The sequence below is a fragment of the Gobius niger genome (assembly GCF_951799975.1).
Source record: "Gobius niger genome assembly, chromosome: 5".
In the NCBI taxonomy this organism is placed as follows: Eukaryota; Metazoa; Chordata; class Actinopteri; order Gobiiformes; family Gobiidae; genus Gobius; species Gobius niger.
This window is the reverse complement of record NC_136856.1, coordinates 12484984-12505109: the sequence shown is the minus strand read 5'-3', so window position 1 is coordinate 12505109 and position 20126 is coordinate 12484984. Positions and strand designations below refer to the sequence as shown.

Genomic DNA, 20126 nt, shown 5'->3' with positions numbered 1-20126 from the left:
GCGTGTGTTGTATGTCTGTGGGAGCTAGCCTTGAATACATAGAGTTGAGTTATCATTCCTCGGCAGGGATCAGCGATGCCTCCAGGCCATTTATGACTCCTTGGTGTTCCCACATTTTGGCAGATGAGGGATAACTTCTCCTGGACTTGCATATGAGCAAAAGACGGGGAGAGAGTCACTGGCAAACAGATAGTCACAGCCCCATCATCATCTCGCCCCGAAGCTCCTCACTCACTGTCAGCTGCATTAAGATTTGTGAACTAAATGTCACATGGCTCCCCGCGGTCGTGCAAAGACATACAAGCCAGTGTTGAAGCAGATACTCTTAGGTTTTAGGAAGAGGCTTGGAACAAAGAGGTGTTGTTTAAAATAAGAAGCATCTAAGTTTAGACCACTGCTACCATTTGTATGGTTAAAGATAACACTCCCAAACCAAGATTACAGAGCAAAATGAAATGTGTTTACTGGAGGTCGACCATTATGGGTGTTTCTAAGGCCTATGCCGATATGCTAGGCCAATATTTTCGAGCAATATATTTGGCCAATTTTTCCAAAGGTCCGATCTATAATCTTGTAAAAAGATAAAACTTGATTTTATTTTATAACGGTGATTCAATCATCATTTCTAACCCATCTTGGATTAGTTCCCATTAGCATAAGCATGCTGCCGTTAGCATTAGCATGCTGTTGCTAGCCGCGGCATTTTGCACAGCGCTAAAAATATAATTGCCGGGGTTAAAACAAACTCTGTGCCTCAAAATGACATGCAGCATATCCACATTGACTGAGATTTGGTGAAACTTGTGTTTAACAAACTTGTAGCTATAGCCAGTTTTCATTGCAATGCTTCTCTGTTCCCCTGAGGCCTAGAATGTTGTGGGAGGACTTAAAGCTCTGACTTCGCTCTTTCCAATACAAATGAAAAGTCTCTATCACTTTCGGTCGCGGAGATATCGGCTTTTATCGGCGCTAGATCGGCCAATATTGTAAAATCCCCGAATATCGACCCGATATATCGGTCGACCTCTAGTGTTTACATAAAACCCCACATTTGTCATATCTCAAAATGTAAAAAGAAAACACTTTCAACCCCTCATAACGGAGAGACAGGAGCTTGGTGGTATTGGTTGAGGACATAGCCAAGCACACCTCAAGATGCAGCAGTGAGTAGATTAAAATATCTCAAAAGAAAAATGACACTTATGGTATATGGTACGCATCTCTTGTACAACTGAAGATACAGTTAATTCAGCTCCTCATCTAGTCTTAAAAATCTTAACTAGGTCTTAAAACACATATTTTCAGTCCACATTGCCTTCTTTGGTCTTGCTTGTGAGTGAGAGACAAAGAAACCCTTCACTTGTCTGCTCCCGGTGCCATCCAAACGCCCCAAAGCCTCTCGCTCACTGTCAGTTGCATTAAGACTTGTGAAGTAAATGTCACATGCTCCCCCCGGGTCATGCAAAGACGTACATTAAAACACCAGATGACTGTTCACGCTGGGCCCATGTGCAACTGAGATGATGCACGTCCATAAAAGGATGCATAATCGACACCGCGGGAAATACTGCTATATAACATGTATGTAGGGTTCATGTTCTTGATGATTGTGAAATTGCAAATGGAGGGCAGGAGGCAATATAGCTCTGAGCAAGATGGACGTTTTTTGAAAATAATCTCCAAACAGAAAAGGATTGAAGACCTTTACTGTGTGTCTAACAGGCTTTCTCTTCTTTTCCAGGTGCCCGTGCTGCAGCCGATGGATCTGATGGTGGAAGCTACGGCGCGGCGCGTGTTCAGTAACGCTCACACATACCACATCAACTCCATCTCTGTCAACTCCGACCTTCAGACCTACATCTCCACCGACGACCTCCGGGTGAACCTCTGGAACCTGGAGATCACTGACCGCAGCTTCAGTATCCTCCAAGCGCATTTATTACGCAGGAATGTGGGTCACCTGTCACTCGATCAATGCATGGTTCAAATTGATTATTTCTGCCGCAAGTCTTTAAAGCTTTGAGCTAAACATAGATTAATGTAGGTATGGGTTTATTATTTCACTATAGAAAGACGACTTGTTGCTCAAATTAACTGGATTCAGCGTTACCATGGAAATCCGCCATGTTAGGCGGTAGTAGTGTAGAAAAAGAGCAGTGGAACAACTTCTTTAAGGTCTTTACTGGTAAATACATCGAACACAGTGTAGTGTCTGAATGCTTTTGTGAAAGAGAAATCAAATATTGCACATTTTAAAATCCCAATTAGTTTACTTTTATAGAATGTGCAAGGAATCCCAGAAATCTTAGCAATTGTGACGACAGTTCTGAGCTCCAAACTTTTATGCTTTCAAGACTGTATGCAATTGTAGATGACACATACATTCATACATGAAATTTCTCAAAACAGTATAGTATTTAGGTGTAGCGCTCCACTATCCAGCCATTATTTTTGCTCACTAACACTTTAAATTTACAACAATAGGACTCACCACAGCTATTTAAAGGGGCTAGATGCAAGTTATCCATTTTATACTCACTATTGCCACCTCAGGTCACATGTGTAACTGCAGCTTCTATATTAAGCTTGTGCATGATGGCAATTCGGACCCGAAGTAAAGCTCATTCTACACAGAAGGACATTGCGGGAACATGTAGGTGTAGGGAGGAAACCCACATTTTGTCTTATATGCAATATAGAATTTAATCTCGAAGGAATCAATAACTGCATCCTCTTAAACTATAAATGTTCCCAGTCAAACATTCACTGGGCTTATTAGCGATGATCTGGGACATATACTGTATTATCTATTTTTACATCTTATTGTAGCACAAAGGTCAAAGTTTCACTATATTTATTGTGCTGAAAGAAACATGTCTTCTCTCTTCGATGCTTTACCTTGCATTACATGATTTGATGGAAAGTATGTTCACAGTAGTGCAAATACAAATCCCTGGCTGCTCATACTTCTGTGATTGATTTATTGCACTGTATGCTCAAGTTCAGCTACTCCTACATTTATAGCTCACACCACTTTAAAGCCCACCTGATCTATATTTTTCATTGCCCACTTACCGGGTCAAAAGCAGTAAAGCTGAAACGTAATGGTTCCTTAGTGGCCATTTCTCAGACATTGTGGACATCAAGCCGGCAAACATGGAGGAGCTGACAGAGGTCATCACGTCGGCCGAGTTCCACCCTCAGCACTGTCACACCTTCGCCTACAGCAGCAGCAAAGGCTCCATACGGCTCTGTGACATGAGGCAGGCCGCGCTCTGCGACAAGCACTGTAAATGTGAGTACTTCGTCAGTACATTTCATCCCTGTGACATAAATATGATAAAGCTGCTGCTCTTTTTGATCCTTTTTTTAAAATCATTTTGCGGGCACAGATGTGATACAAGAGGTAAAAATATTCCGTAGCTGTGGTTACGCCAACCATATTGTGCAATGGGCCACGCGTCCCACTTCTATACATGGAGTTGTCTGTACACAAACATTTATTTACTTCTTCAAATGCACAAATTTAGCTACTTTGGCAATATGTTGTTCTTTTATAAAATATTGCATCTAAAATCATACAAAAAAAAGCTTTGTGTATTTCCCCCAATGAAACAGATACAGCCTGAATCCTTTCCTGAATGCTTGTGTCGTGACTAAATCAAAGATGGCAGGATAATACGAAATAGTATACACAAATACCCCTGTGCTGGCATTGTTTAGTGTCTGAGGGAGAAATACAGCTGCCATGTTGCTGACTCCGCACCGTTGTTTTCTCAAATGTAAAGAATTATTGTCAAGAGTGATTTATTTACTTCTCGCTGAGCTGTGAACTGTAGCTTTTTTTTAGTCAGATTTTGAGAAAATGTATTTTGTTTCTCTGTGTTCATATCTAACACACTGTCCCACCCCCGCTCCATAGACAAAGATAGACAACCAGTCAATAAATCTCTCTTTGTCCTTAACCAGCGAATGGGCATCTCCTAAGCTTAACATCACATGAATACGCTTTGACTGGATGAATAATGAAAACAGTGACATTTTCTCTGTAAAATCAATGGTTTAAAGCAATCGCATTAGTCCCTCCTCCTGGACGCACCTCGTTGTCCGATAATGTCAGTCATTTCCTCAGATGTATTGATGTGTGTGCGCTGGGCCATGGGCTAAAGGCCTGTTGAATTTCACATGAGTGTTTTATGTACAATGATTGGATCGAAGGGGACAGGAGTCAGTTTTAAGTTATGGTAATCTTCACAGCTGTCCAGTGAAGAGGCAAGGCTCATTAACTATAAGGATGGATAACACATATATAATAACTACAATAAATGAAGTATTTTGTTAGTAATTTACTAGCACAAAAATAGGCATCGCTATGTTGGCCTATGTGTTAAGAGTAGACCCTAGAAGACAACTTGCACAAACCCTTTTCCATGCCTGACCTTAACCAGACACCAGGCAGTGGCGTCACTATGGCAACACATGAGGCTTTTTGTTGCAAATGCTGTTTGTAAATGCAAATAATGAATGGTTTTTTTGTGAGTCATGTGACAAAAACGCCACCCGCCGTATTAGATAATGTTTCTAATGCAAATAAACTGAATCTCAACTGAAATCACAAAAGGATTAACTGCTCATCTATACTGCCTTTCTCGCTTCTTTTTAGTGTCACGGAGAGAGACAACAGGAATTATTACAAGCCTAAAAATATTACAATATATTACACATGCCAACAAACCATTAGCAACAGTGATTAGCTTACACGGTAGCAAATAGCAATATAAAATAGGCCTGTATAAAATGCTGTGTAAATGTTTGAGACTTTCAGTGTACAAAGTTCGGGAAATTCCACAGTTACCATGGAGATCCGCCATCTTTGCAGCTGTTAGCATACATTTCCATTGACTAACATTAGCTGAAAACAGAAAATAACCCTGGAACAACTCCGTTAGCTGCTGAGTTACTGCTGGTAAATACATCTAACACACTGTGGTGTCCAAGTGTTTTAATGTGAACAATAACTCCAGTATTTTAACTTTCAAAATCTCCATTAGTTTACAATTGCCGCTAATCCCATAATGCTTAGCGATATGACATCACATTCCCAAACTCTATAGCAGTGCTGTTGGCCAAAAAAGGCAATCTGGTGTAACTATGTAATTTCAAACTTTTAGAGACAGATATTGATAAGTCTCTGCCTACTTTAAGTCTATTTGTTATCCTCCAGTATGGCACTGAGTCTAACTGCCAGCGTTACCATGGAGATCAGCTGTGATAGGCTACATCGGTGTTAATAAACTGATTAAGTATTTACACATGATTTACAAATGTTTTTTACAAACGCTTAATATTGTGTAGTTAGAAATGTTACCGGAGATTATGAGAAATATCAGAAATTGTGCATGATTTAAGTTAGAAGAGGACATTCATTCATTTTAATATTATTACAATGGTTAGCTATGAAGTTGTCATATTATCATCATTACGGCTATTCTTTATTCTTAACTATTGGACAAATGAGCATTTTAAGTAGCTAACTCTTCCTTTTTTTTGGCGTAACCACTAGCACTTTGGAAGTGGCTGACATCTTGAACTGAATTTCACTGGCGGTTTCACATGTGATGGCGTCTTTGTGTAAGATAATCTTTTTGCCTGGAAAAGCGTGACTTATCTCTTTGTAATGATGTCATCGTCACCCGTCCTTTTTCCCCATTGTCGAAAGGCTCTCGAGTGGAAACAAAGCCACCACCATTTTTCATGCAGCAATTATTTCAACATAATGAAAACCCTATATTATGTTAATAACTAGGGATCTAAATGCGACTTGCTTGAAGCTCCTGATCGTTTTCTATAGAATAATGAACCGAAAAGACCCTTAACTTAAAAGCCTCTCTCTTGAGAAACTGATGGTTGGATATATTTAAAGAGAATGAAATAATCTGTAGTATTTCACCTACTGGCATTGTAATAGACAAAATTATACAGTATAGTATGACTCTCGGTTCTCAACTGGTATTTGTGTTGGGGCCCACCATCAATCTATAATGACAAGCCACTCGCAACCCAAATAGTAATGAAATTGTCCATATAATTAATGTAAAATACAGTATTTTCCAAGTACTGCTACTGTTGCTGTTGCATGAAATCATGAATGATCAAATTAACTAATTTTAACAGACTCGGAAAGCTTTTTATGCTCTCCAGCGGATGGATATTGAAAGAAATGTTCCCCGAGAAATGTCCACGACCGAAAATGGTTCAGCGACCCAACAGTTGAGAACCATTGCTCTATAGGTTTATTACATTTTTGGGAATAGGGCTCTGTGTAGCAGGGAACCAGTTATTGTCCCATAACTGGATAACGTATGAATATCGTAAGGATAGATTGTCTGACGGTATTAAAAAGCCTGTTTTTCTGTCCATTAATAAATCACTACTGACTGGCTCCTGATACCATCTGATCTTCTATTTGAAAATTGATGATTGTTTTACAGCAAAACATCAAGAAGTTAATTTGCAGTAATTAGGAGGTTAAGAAAATATCTTCTCATTATTCGGGTTCATTCAGTTTAGTGAAAAATATTACATTTTTCTGGTGTCGTCGACTTCTCGTTTACCTCGTAGACTCATCTTTTGCTTTTAAATCGAAGCTTAAAGAATTGTATCACAAGAAAAGCGAACATGCAAGTTTAAAAGTTTCACCGTTTCACAGTATACTATACGACGGCTATAAATACTTGGCCATAGTCTCTTCATTTCAACAGCTCTAGGTGTCAGGTGTGAGACAGTAGCCTCTCGCAGCAGGCAGGTGTCCTTGTTAGCCTCAGGACAGCTCAGCTAATACTGATCCACTGTTTCCCAGCGTGATCTCATACACAGCCGTGAGCTATGTATGTAGTGCCCTCCCTCCTACGCGCCGGCACCTTCTTCTATCCCTCTATCTTCTTCGCCCCAAATCCCCGACTGCCTCCCACACAGCAAACAAGACAATAAAACTACATCCCCCTGATTGTTTTCCCTCGGTCATAACTGTGGATCACTGCTATTGCTTCTTCCCCTGCTACTACAACTGCTATTAATATCACAGCATCAAAAGTACCATTACGCATAGGCCACTACTGTTAACTACTGCTACAAACTGCCACTTCAATACAAATATAATGACCACAAATGCAAGACCACTGCTTGTAATTCTATCTATCATGATGCTAAAATAATAACTACAGCTACTTCATATTGGCTTCATTCCAATGTGAGCAAACATTTGGTTTTAGTATTACTATTGCTATTAAAGCTGTCATTACTACTACTACTACTACTACTACTACTACTACTACTACTACTACTACTACTACTACTACTACTACTACTACTACTACTACTACTACTACTACGAGAAAAACACAACTCTGAACCCTCATATTTATGATGGTGTTTCTTTGGTTCTTCATAGAGCAAATGTTATAACTCTACAACTTTGCTATATTTCCTGGCGCAACGATTAACATTTGCCAAAACAATATAACAAAATAAATAACGAAGAGAGCTGAGGTTCAACTGGTAAATACATTTAACACACTGCATGCTTTTATGTGAACCATAGCTATAGTGTGTTTCAAATTGGTTCCCATTGGTTAGTTATTATTGAATGCACCAGAAATTCCTGAAATCTTCTGACAACTCAATCCCGACCTCTATTGGCAGTGGCATATTCAATAGTACCAAAAGATGCAGCTGTGCTTGGAGAATAAAATGACTTTGGCACATGAGAGTTAGACAAGGATGCTGACGTACTAATGCTATGTGTACCTTTAACAAAAAAACATTTAGATGTTAAAAAAATTGTGCTCATGAAACATCCCCAAAACCTCCCACAAAAAACAACCTGCATTCCTATTGTTTTGTGCCGACAGTCTGAGCTGTGGACTTGAATAAATCAGTGCTATTGCTGGGGAATAGTGCGACGGATAGATGGAATAGAGGGGATCACCAAGTCACCAAGCAACAGGACAGGAGTGTGCACCCCTCTGTCAACTCCCCAGGGGCCCCATTATACACCCCTGTAAGTGGGACGGGAGGAGGGCATAAATTCATGCACACAGAGTATTCACTGACACACACAAATCCAGCTGGGCTCAAATGGACTCGGCATTTTGACATTGATTTGTTTTTCTTATCCCGGTGCTCATCCCCCTATTCTTCACCTCTCCAACTGTATCCCTTGTTAGACTCCCTATTGACACATCACAGGGCAATTCTCCAGAGCAGAGGAAGAGGGAGAGGGGGAAAGGGTGGAGGTTTTTTGTTTTTTGTTTAGTTTGTAAGGAAAGAAAGAAGGAACGGAGCTCGGGACAGACAAGACATTCTTTGTTAAATACATTTTGAAGAAATTGGATGCTAGAAAACTTTAATAATTGAAAACACATTAAAGCAGTAAAATAAAGAAGCCTGGGTGAGAGAGTGGTTGGTGGTGGTCGGTTGGCGCAGACTGACGCTAATACTTTCAAGGTTCAAGATTTTTTTTTTTTGCCATTCCAAACTACAGTGAAGCACATGACAAAATTGTAATGCTATTTTTTCATCCTTGAATAAATTGTTCCCACTGAATGAACTGAAACAGCGCAACATAGTGTCATCATAGGTCATGATGTTGAAATAAAGGCGAAAGGATGGGTTAAAATGGGGAGAAGAAAGGATGGAGGGATGGGAGGATCAGTGACAGTGACAGTGACAGCTCTCGATGGAATGCTTGGCTCTTACCCCTGGTGCTCTGGCCTGTACACAAATCAGCAGCTGCCAAAATCAATATGACTCATAACCAATATTTACCCAGCACGCTGAGCTGACCCACCACTGTCTCCCAGAGCACACAGAAAAATTCCAGGCGAAGAGATGCAGCTGCCCCGGTCTCTCCCTCGCATCCCGCCATTGTTGTGCCTCTTATTGTTCGCTAATGACTGCCTCCCACCCAAACATAATCTGCCTCTCCCCTTACAGCTATGATTAAAAACTGCTCTGTCTGCCACCGCCTCCTACAGGGTGAGTTATGCGTTTTACAGCCAAAAATAATCTGTCTTTTTTATGTGCTTTTCCATTTGTAGATTTCGAGGAGCCGGAGGATCCCTCAACGCGCTCATTTTTCTCAGAAATCATCTCATCCATCTCAGACGTGAAGTTCAGCCACAACGGGCGCTACCTGATGACAAGGGACTACCTCACTGTCAAGGTGTGGGACCTGCAGATGGAGAATAAGCCTCTGGAGACGTACCAGGTAAATCCGCCTACTATCACAGGACAGTGCATGTGCCTATGTAGGGGCGGTAGTCGCTCAGTTGCTAGAGTTCACCCATTATTCTAAAGGTCAGTGGATCGATCAACTGACTCCAATAAGTGGAAACGAGTGTTGTGTATCCTTGGGCAAAACACTTAAACCGCCTTGCCTCCAGTGTTTGTGTAAGAATGTGTGGAAGAATGTGTGAAAGATTGAATGGTTACTTGATGTAAATAACTTTGAGTGCCCAGTGGAGTCAGAAAAGTGTAGTAAAAATGTGACCATTATGGAGAAAATTGCTGTCTAGTATTTGTTTGGAGTATAACTTCACTTTGGTCGGTGGTTCAGATGCTGCTATGACATAAAGCACAATGTGCCCTGTACACAAATCAGCAGCTGCCATAATCACTATGAATCATAACCCATAATGACCCAGCACACTAAACCACCACTGTATCAAAACACTTGACCCACATTGTATGCTTAAGTTGGAAAAAATAATTTCCTAGTCATAAAGATACAAACATCTTGAGCTTATCCCGAATGGTATAAACGAAAAACATTCCCACAGTTTAAAAATGAAGCCACATTGATTGATTGCTTTCTAACGTAAAACAAATTAAATCTAGGTAACTTGCCTGAACATCTCGATTATTAACTTTTGGTGGAGTGTGTGCCTCAGGCTAATTAATCCTCTGAAATCATATCGAGGTCTTCTTAGCGCATGATACTATTCTTTGGAAGAGAGCCATTCAGTTTGTAAACACTGCAGGGGTCTGTAGGGCCGCTTGCAGCCTTCATAGGTAAAGCTCTTCAAATGAAACCATATTGATTTTAGCCTGATCACTCAACTTAATCCTGTTTCCCTGTCGCACGGCCTATCTGTAACTGTGTCATCTTCAGCCATTAGCCCAGGAGAGCTTATTGAACCGAGCGTCCGTGAGAGAAGATGGATAGAGCTGACTGAAGGAGTGGACCTCCCACTGTGCGGTCGCTGAGGTCACATCCACAGTGTGTGATCTCGGGACGCCATCTCAGGGAGGGGTCAGTGTTGATAAAGCAGAGCGTCTGATGGACTCAGGGGATTCTGTGTCCCGTTCCAGAGCTGCTTCACCTGCATTGGACTTCTTAGTGCAGGTCAGCAGGCCACAGGGATTACTGAAGTGCAGTGGAGCATATGGCTGTGCAGCTTACAGTGCACTTGTACTATGGGCCAGTGTGACACTGGACAGTCAAGCCTGAAATGGGGTGAAGAGAGGAGAGTGAAAAGCCAGGAGTCAAACTCATGACGCTGAGTCAGTGTTCCACATATGTGCTTCCTGGCCTTTGAAAATGTATTAGAGTTCCAAATTCACTGGTTGGAGATTCATGCTTTAAATCTAAATTAAAATGTTGTTGCGTAGTGTATGGTGGCTAATGTCTTATGCTTGTGTAATAGTGTGGTCCATTTCTTTTTCAGGTACATGACTATCTTCGAGGAAAACTGTGCTCTCTGTATGAAAACGACTGCATCTTTGACAAGTTTGAGTGCGTCTGGAATGGATCAGACAGGTACAATACACCAGAATTACCATTATGTACTGGGAGATTACTTGCCTATTAGTGCCTCTTTGATGCTTTTATGAGTGATTATTGGATTAGCATTTGTCCAAACACAATGATATCTATATACAATATTAAAGGAATGGGCCACCGTTTTTAAATACAGAGATATGTTCTTACCTTAGCTTAGACGAGTTGATATGTAGCATTACGCTTGCCCTCAGTCACTTAAACAGAGAACAGACCGCGTTAGCATTTAGCCTCTCCTCTTCTCATCTATGGATCCAAACAGGGGTGAAGTTTGAAGCAGCCAAGCTCTTTCACGTTTTCCCTATTTAAATATAGTTACATGAGCCTGTTCACGATCCAAGTATAGTCACACAAAATTCATCATATCGATTTTCTAAGTGGATAAAAAAGGGAACTATTGCAAGGCATAGTACTATGTTGCAAGAAGTAGTAATATTACTACGCCTTGCAATATAGTTCCTCTTTTGTCCACTTAGAAAATCGATATGATGAATTTTGTGTGACTATACTTGGATCGTGACCAGGCTCATGTAGCCATATTTAAATAGGGAAAACGTGGAAGAGCTTGGTCGTCACCTCCGTTTGGATCCATAGATGAGAAGAGGTGTGGCTATATGCTAACACCGTCTGTTCTCTGTTTACGTGACTGCGAGCAAGCATAAAGACCAGACAGCTACATATCAACTCGTCTAAACTAGGGTAAGAACATATCTCAGTATTTAAAAATGGTGGTCCATTCCTTTAATAAGAGAACAAGAAACCTCCTAGAAATGTGTAACACTAAACGTGCAATCCTTCTATGTATTCTTGTTAAACATGCAATTAAACCTCACTCATTATTTTCCTCATGCACCTAATGGGCCTCGATAATCAATACCTTAACCCCCCGCGCTCTCTGCTCTCCGTCCACAGTGTGATAATGACCGGCTCCTACAACAACTTCTTCCGGATGTTCGACCGAAACACGAAACGTGACGTCACATTGGAAGCATCGAGAGAAAACAGCAAACCCAGAGCAATTCTCAAACCTCGCAAGGTAAAAGCAGCCGTGATGTTTTCCTGTAATAGAGACAGTTCAAGACCCTATAGTCACTAAGAGAAATGATCAGGGACAACAAATGTGGATTTCACTTTAGACAATATCAATAAAGAAAACCGTCTCGCCTCCCCATCTAGAGCATGACACATTCTTGCATCAGAAATCCAACGTTTGAACAAAAGCCTCAGCCACACATGACACGTTTTCTCTTCTCTGCAGGTGTGCGTAGGCGGGAAACGGCGCAAGGACGAGATCAGCGTGGACAGCTTAGACTTCAGCAAAAAGATCCTTCACACGACGTGGCACCCGCAGGAGAACATCATCGCGGTGGCGGCTACAAATAACCTCTACATCTTCCAAGACAAGGTCAACTAAAAGGCCAAACTGCCCCCAGCTGACCCCATGATCTCCCAACTGGGAAGACAGGACAATATGGGGGAGATAGCAAAGTTGGGGAAAAATCGGGGAGGAGCTGGAGCGTAACTGTAACAATCATTCTGCTTTTCCTGATGCTGCTACAGTCTGGCCAATCAGCTGAGGAGTATTTCCATACACAGAAACAAACGCAGCCTGGATATTTTTGGGGGAATTCTTCTTAAGAATGGATTGTGAATTTTAATTTATTTAACCAATCGGACACTAAGGAGGAAGTGAAACCAAGTGCGTTTATGCAACAGAGGCTCGCTGCATGAATGACGTCTGATGTAGCGACCCCCCCCCCTTGGACCCTGAGTGATAAAAAAAAGGGCAGAATGTGGGGAATATAGCACACAGAAGAGATGGCTAACATGACTGTGGATTGCTTGTCATGTAGCAACAGCGCCCCCTACCTTGCAATCTGCCCCTCTGCACGCTCGGTGTCGGAGGCGAAAGACAGCACAACGACTTAATACTCCAGAAATGAGAAAGGAGACTGTTAATAATTGATATTGCCTGTGACGAATTGCAGGCCCTTTTTATGGAGTAATCGTGTGTGTCCCCCCCCCCTTGCTGTAACATGAATGAAGAAGCCCGTTCAGGCCGTTTAATTTCGAATGCTGTTCTTTTTAAGTTTGTTTAGAAGCTGTGGTGCCTTCTTTTGGTATGTTGGGGGCTTTATGTTGACGATGTAATGGGCGGGCGGCGGGAGGGTGCGGGGCTTAAGGGAGTGCAAAATGTTTCAAATTGGCATCAGTCATGGTTTAGCATTTCCAGTTTAGTTTTATTTCTCTTTAACAAGATCTCAACTTTGAATAACCCAAGTAGACAGAGTGCTTGAGGGCAGTTTATCAATTGATAGAAACAACGACATACTTGTTGGTTAGGAAAGGACGCAGCAGTCTATTTGATGTCAAAACCATACGTACATACGGTAAGTAGTTGATATCTTATTTGCATAGTGCTTAATGTTACTCGATAGATGGCAATTTCCACAATATACTTCTGAATTTGAAATGTCCGTATGATAGAATAGGTCTTCTTGCATGTATCGGATCAGAATCGCACAGCTTTCAGACAAATGAAGCACTATGCAAGTAAAATACAGCATTGTGCAAAAGTTTTAGTCAGGTTTGGAAAAAAAGAATGCCTCAATAGATATCTTTTCACTTATTTTTGTTATGAATGTTTATATTACGGTAATAGAAATGGGCCAAAGGTCTCTTTTTTTAATTTGCTCTCAATCCAGATCTCTTTTTTATATATACACCAAAAGCCCCTTTCACACACGGTTCCTGGAAAACTGGCGCATACAAGATGCCGGGAAATGACTTCTGGGTCGATTCACTTGTAACCCCCTTCTGGCACAATGCAGGCAAATTACGCTGCGTTTGTGTGAATGGGGTTCAGGAGCGGCATGATGGATGCTGCCATTTTGAGGTATAGACTTTCAACAGAAATAACACTTCTTTATTTTTTAACAATTGTGAGATGCCTTTGGGAGAGGTTTAGCTTAAACCATAAGAAACTTTTTCACAGTGCTGTACCTTCTTGACTGGTTATGAACATGTAGCCAGATTAAAATGCTGCGGTGCCTGTCCACATTTCTAATGTATTTTAAGGAGCAGGTTCAAATCTAGTTTTAGCGTTGGAAGTCTCCTGTTAATCTTGTGTTCTTACTCCCGTTTAACAAAAAGCCGACAAAGGTCTAAACAAACTCTGTGAAATCAGGGAATTATTTTGTGTGATTTCCTTTCAAATGGTAATGTCTTCTTCTAAACAACCTCCTTTGTGACTCTTCTAATCGAATCTTTTATAGCTGAGAATGTATTGAGATGCAAAATGACTTACCATGCAGTCCTTATACTGGACTTTCTTTGAATAAAAAAAAAATAAAGATGTGCAAGTTCAAATCCTGCTTTGTGAGACTGTCTCCTTTTCCCTGACGGCATCATCGTCCTGATTATTGGAGCGGGTCAAGGGCGCCCCCACGTGGAGAGAGGCGGTAGTCAAGTGTTCGTCACAGTGGGGGGTTGATTTGGGATTAAAGGCTCTATACCTGATTTATTTCCATTTGTGGAATAGCTTTGATTTTCAGTATGTTATAAAAGTAGACATTTATGAAGAAAGACTTTAGAGCGACATGCTTCTAATTGTAAATCATTTTTATCGGCCATGAACGAGTAAGCTAGTTATTATTGTTTGCTTTAACCGTGACAGTATTCCTCTCTGAAAGTCGTGAAAAGTGCTTAGAAACTTATCCCTGTAAAGAAATGGGATGGATTGGGATTAGAAATGCTTTAGGAAAGTTAGGAATGAGTTTGAAAAAATCAATGATTTAATATCTATTTCATAATGTGATCTTCTTTCCTTGTCACCAAAAATGAACATATTCTCTATATACAAAAAAGAAGAAGAGCAATTAAAACGAAGTAAATATGCAAATGTATGTTATGATAATTGTCCCGCTAGGGATTTGAAATGTCGGATCTTGTTGAAATGTTTTTGTAAGCCTTCTGCCTATTGCGTCTCAATGTTATGTTTGGCTACAAGACCATTTGCATTCTTTGAGCACACAGCACAAGAAAACGTATTTGAGACCTATGTGAGAGTAAACAGGAGTTCATTAAAATGCAAGACAAAAACCTTGAATTAAGAAAGCTCTTAAGCAGACAGTATATTGATCACACGCTCACTTGTCTATGAGCTTAAATGAAGCCTTTGAGACATGACCCAGAGCTTAAATCTTGTAGCTGTATAGATTGCTAATTATTTACTTCATTCACATACAGATATACTGTACGGCACGTATATTCAACTGGAATATCATGAGCACTTTCTAATTGGCTCCCATGAGGCTGCGGTTGACGCACCGTGTGTCAGCTGGAGACACGAGCTGCCAATCACACCGTGCCTTTATAAGCAGCATTCAGCCCTGGATCCCACTGTCTCTCACAAGGACAGACAGAGCACCTCTCAATCCCCTCTCACTACGTTTTCAAGACATTTGTTCTGAAAATTCCTCAGCAACTCTGTCAAATCTCCTGCTTTGGACTTTTTTGACTCTCAATTTTGAAGGAGATGGATGCTACTCTGGACTACAACTCAACTATGAACGGCTCCGTTGACAAGTGGTCCCTCAATGGGCACACCTCAGGTCAACACTTTGATCCGGGGGAACTGCGCGTCCTCGTCCCATCCATTCTGGTTGCCATCTGCGCCCTGGGTGTGGCTTGCAACCTGACGGCCATGTTCATATTGTTCACCAACGCTCACAAGGGAAAGCTGTCACTCATCAACTCCCTGATCTTCAACCTCATGTTTGCAGACGGGCTTGTCCTGCTGTTCTCTGTCCCGTTCAAGGCGGCGTCCTTCTCCAAGGCGACCTGGACTCTTGGCTGGGCGGTTTGCAAGACTTCTGACTGGTTCCTGCACACCTGCATGGCGGCCAAGAGCTTCACGGTCGCCGTTTTGGCAAAGGCGTGCTACCGTTACGTGTCCAACCCGACCAAGCAAGTCAGCATCCACTTGGGCTCCATCCTCGTGGTGCCCTTCTTCATCTGGCTATCTGCTTGCTGCATCACCATCCCGCACTGGCTTTTCACGGTTCTCCAAAAGAGTATCCGAGGTCTAAATTGCGTCTTCGTTGTCCCGCCTGAAGCAAGAGGATTCATGTCAGTCTATGTCAAAGCATACCCCCTCAGCGTCTACTGCGCACCCCTGAGTTTTGCTTTGATGTACTTTTGGAAAGCCTATGGGCAATGCCAACGGCGGTCGAGCAAAACCCAAAATCTGCGCACCCAAATCAGGTCAAGGAAGCTGACTTTGATGTTGTTTAGCCTGACTGTTGCTATGGCGATCTTATGGCTTCCCCAATGGGTTGTGTGGGTATGGGACAGACACCTTGCAGAGAAACAAACTGAAAATCTGTACTTCCCCTCGCCGCCTCTGCTCCTAATTCTATCAGGACAACTACTGACCTTCTCCATGTCTCTGGTCAACCCACTCATTGTCCTGTCCTTGTCTGAAGAGTTTAGAGAGGGGTACAGAGGGCTGTGGAGGCGCCTCACCCTGAGAAAGCAACCACCTCCCAAAGCCAAGCCGGGACCTCACAACCCCACTTCTCTGCTGTCCCCGAGTCCGAGGCCAGAGGAGTCGGCGCGAGGGATGAGCTTCTCCTACAGCGACTCTCAGGACCAGCTTCAGGCTGACGGCGGAGGGGCCAAGGGGAACGAGGCTGACGCCGTGAGTCTCAAAGAGGGGATAGTGCTGACCGATGTGGAGCAGTTTTGGCACGAGCGAGAGGGCGGGTCGCAGACGGCAGAGAATGATCCAGTGCCGTGGGAGCACCAGGAGAAAGAGGGCCCAAAATAAAATAACCTGGATTTATTCATGTTGAGATACATGTTTATGGGACTGTAAGTAACATTGAAGATATAAAAAAGTGCAGTGTTGCTGGTGTTGCAAAGTGTGACTTTGTGGATTTATTGTAACAGCATAACCGGAGGTATGCCATATTCGGTGTTCTATTATACTTTTTTGAAATGTGATTTTTTTTTTTTTTTATAAAAAAAGGCTTTGAGAATTAAGTTAGGACAGACACTGACACTGATACTGATCTGATGCTGAAAGTGTAACATGCTGGTTTGTATTGAGAACAAAAGCTCTTGATTATTGGTCCCCAAAGCGGGGCTAAGGCCTCCCAAATGGTCATCAGGCCCTGGGCAAAGAGTCCCAAATTGATTTCAAGATGTATTAGGATATATAAATAATGAATAAGAAAAACATTGTTTTTAATTTTAAAAGATTTTAAAAGATTTTAAATGCTGTGCTGCTGAATCTTTTTTTTTTTTTTTTACTAAGAGTGTCCCAGGTTGTTCACATGGTAATTTTGGGGGTGCAGCCAGAAAAGTTTGGGAAACACTGCTGTCACAGATGTCCAAATAAATCAAAAGCAGTATAGAGTGTTCTTGATAATAAAGTTGTTCTGAGTTCAGAAACAAAGTAGTTCAAACAAATATGTGCAGCAAAAAGAAGTGCTTAAAGTCCTTTATTCTGATGGCCAAGCCAAAATGTTGTGACCAAACGAACAAAGGTCTTCATCAGCGCGTAAACATATGTAAATATGTTTTCCCCAGGGGTGGATTTAGAGGGGTGGCAGCTGCCACCCATAGTAAAGGTCTTGCCACCTAAGTTGCCCCATTGATGTCAGCCAGGTTTTTCTAAATTCTAGTGTAGTCTTCAACCTGGTACTTTAAAAATGCATTGTTTCAAGGACTAGTTGCAATCCAGATCTTCAAAGTCTGATTCGTTCAATAGTTTCTTTGGTCTTATAACCAATGTGATGTCTCACATCTGCTCTAGAAGCTACTTGGTGCTTTCAGAGGCTCACTCTCAGTTAGCGTGTCTCAGTGGGTGTTCCACTATTCTACAAACTTAAAACTATTGTAAATATGATACTATGTACTTGATGTTTTTGAGTGCCAGGGGTTTTCAATAAAGGTTCAACAAAAATTCTGATTTAATTTTTGTTTTGTACAATATCTGAGGGCTTTATGTTATTTTGCCTATAAGTGGCTGCATCACTATCAACAGCACAGTGTAAACACGGTGAGTCAGCTGGGAGCTGTTGAAAAAGTAGCTTACAAGACATGGATAATCTTGTAATCAATATGTCTGTCTGATGAAACAGCAAGGCACCTCGTTATTAACAAGCCTATAAAAGTCACTCCAGCCACATGCATATGCCATTAGCTGCACTTTCATTATTAGACAGCTACCCAGAGAAGGATAAAATAAGATTAAGAAAATTAGTCAGTATACATCTCCAGTCTCCAGCAGTTAGAGCTAACACCCCTGTACCCCCCTCCTGCCTGACATTTCCCTCTCATTAATCTTTTATGGCGACCTTTATTACAGCCAGAGCCAAGTGCCTCAATCAGAGCCGCACTTAACTCAGAGCAAAGTCCTGCCTCTGGGGAAGTGACCGCACCGTAAAGAAACACTGTCAGCCTATAGGCAAAGGCAATGTTTCACCTTTGAGCAGTATGGCCCAATAAAAAGCAGAAATGTTTATGGTAGTTTTTCTTTATCATTATCAATAATACAACATGCAGTTTTATGGCCAGTAATATCTGCTTGTGCATTGAGGCAGTCGTTTAGGCATGCTGAATTTTACACAGCCACAGGCAAGGTTTGTAATATTTTACAACCTGTGAATGTGAGGTGAGCCACAAAACATTCTTCACATGTAATAAAACTTCACTGCTTTAGATAAAGAACAAAATAGTGCAGGGGTTTCACTCCCAGGGGACCTTGGAGAAAGTGCAGTGGGGTAACAAGAACATTTGGTTTATTTGACCTTGAGATTATAGCCTATTGCTATTTTTAATTATACTCGACTGAACTTTACATTATTAGAAAGTACAGACACTTATGAATGATGGGGGTCTTGGGGCGGCACGATAGCGCAGTAGTTAGTTTGCAGGACGAGAAGGTGCTGGGTTCAATTCCCAACTGGACGGGGCCTTTCTGTGTAGAGTTTGCATGTTCTCCCCGTGTATGCAAGGTTTCCTCCGAGTACTCTGATTTCCCCTACCACTAGAAACATGTACAATAGGTGAATACTCCAGCCAGGTGATACAGACCATCAGCCTGGCTCCACATCAGGAGATGGGTCCCCGGACAAGGAACTGCTGTCACCCACTGCTCCTTACAGGTTGCCCCAGCGGCAGCACTTGCAAAGGATACATTTCCTTGCGGTGGACAATTAAGTACCTTAACCTTAAACAGAAGATCGTGGAGACCCCCAAATTGGTGTGGGCTACAGGGTCTCCTTTTAATGCCAAACTGCAAAGTAACATATAGAAATAATCTAAAAGACTAAGCCTAACGTTTAAGTAAAACCTTTTCCTCCCTAAAGAACTGTTAATGTGTATTAATCAACTTAATTAACTTGTCAATCTCACATCATCACTTCACATTTTCCCATCAATTTAACAAACAGCACTGGTCTGCTTTCAAATGCACAAAAATACAAAGTTATAGTAGCCTAGGAGCCTATAAAAGACTCGCTTCCAGTGGAGCTGTACAAAAATCAGCTGAACATAGGCTGGAGACTGGAGAGGACACCTGTGGAGGGGGAGGCAGAGCCGCAGCATGGGACACTCTCATTGAGCTGTGATGTTTCACTGTCCGACAACTGTCCCCGATTATAAGAAGAGACACATTTGGAAAGAGCAAGGGCTAAAAACGTGTCACAATCACGATTTAGGGTGTCAAAACAGCGCTGGGCTTAATGAGGTCATTACGCACGGCAGGGGGAGCTCTTAGCAGGTGAGCGCATCTCTTTACTGGTCTCCTGGCTCTGCGCGCCGCCCCGCTGTGTGTCTCCCCTGTGTTTTATCCCGAGCCAATCATCATCTCTAATAAATGAAACTCCACGGGAAGCGCGTGGCAGCCATCGCTAATTATGCGCAGCGTGGGACTGGCTGCAATTAGGCCACATGCAAAACCTTTGGCAGCCGCCGCCGCTCTCCCTCAGAGGCGCAGTTACTTAAATGGGGGATCACCTGGTTGTACGGACGGCGGATCGTCGAGCTGGGAGCACTAAAAGGTTGGTTCAGGGGGTCTGGCCTTGGTATTTAGAGGCTTTTGATTAGAATAAATCTTTGACGCTTTCATCTCAGGGAGGGATGGGGAGATGCAAAGGGCACAGACCCTTCAGCCGTCACATAACAGCTGAGCTACTAATGGGGGGGATTTCGTATTAAATCTATATGATATCGATCGAAATCACCGTGATGCTGCTGAGATATGATGTTTAATTGT

General features: G+C 42.0%; 2 protein-coding genes across 3 annotated transcripts in view; both read left to right on the top strand.

The window, feature by feature from the left end:
- ppp2r2ba (protein phosphatase 2, regulatory subunit B, beta a) overlaps window positions 1-14431 on the top strand; it is an 82023-nt gene extending 67592 nt beyond the window's left edge. For both annotated transcript variants that reach the window (XM_079556441.1, XM_079556442.1), the window contains exons 5-10: window positions 1742-1919; window positions 3131-3295; window positions 9099-9268; window positions 10728-10819; window positions 11753-11876; window positions 12099-14431. In XM_079556441.1, coding sequence (XP_079412567.1) covers window positions 1742-1919; window positions 3131-3295; window positions 9099-9268; window positions 10728-10819; window positions 11753-11876; window positions 12099-12254 — 885 coding nt within the window. In that variant the 3' untranslated portion in view covers window positions 12255-14431. The remainder of the gene's footprint in view (window positions 1-1741; window positions 1920-3130; window positions 3296-9098; window positions 9269-10727; window positions 10820-11752; window positions 11877-12098) is intronic.
- Window positions 14432-15101: 670 nt separating this feature from the next.
- On the top strand, window positions 15102-16829 carry gpr151 (G protein-coupled receptor 151). Its single transcript, XM_079556990.1, has one exon. The coding sequence runs from the start codon at window positions 15378-15380 to the stop codon at window positions 16668-16670; it is 1293 nt and encodes a 430-aa protein (XP_079413116.1). The 5' UTR covers window positions 15102-15377; the 3' UTR covers window positions 16671-16829.
- Window positions 16830-20126: the final 3297 nt, after the last annotated feature.

Coding starts and splice junctions, on each gene's coding strand:
- gpr151 (XM_079556990.1), top strand. CDS start 15,378: ATGGATGCTACTCTGGACTACAACTCAACTATGAACGGCTCCGTTGAC.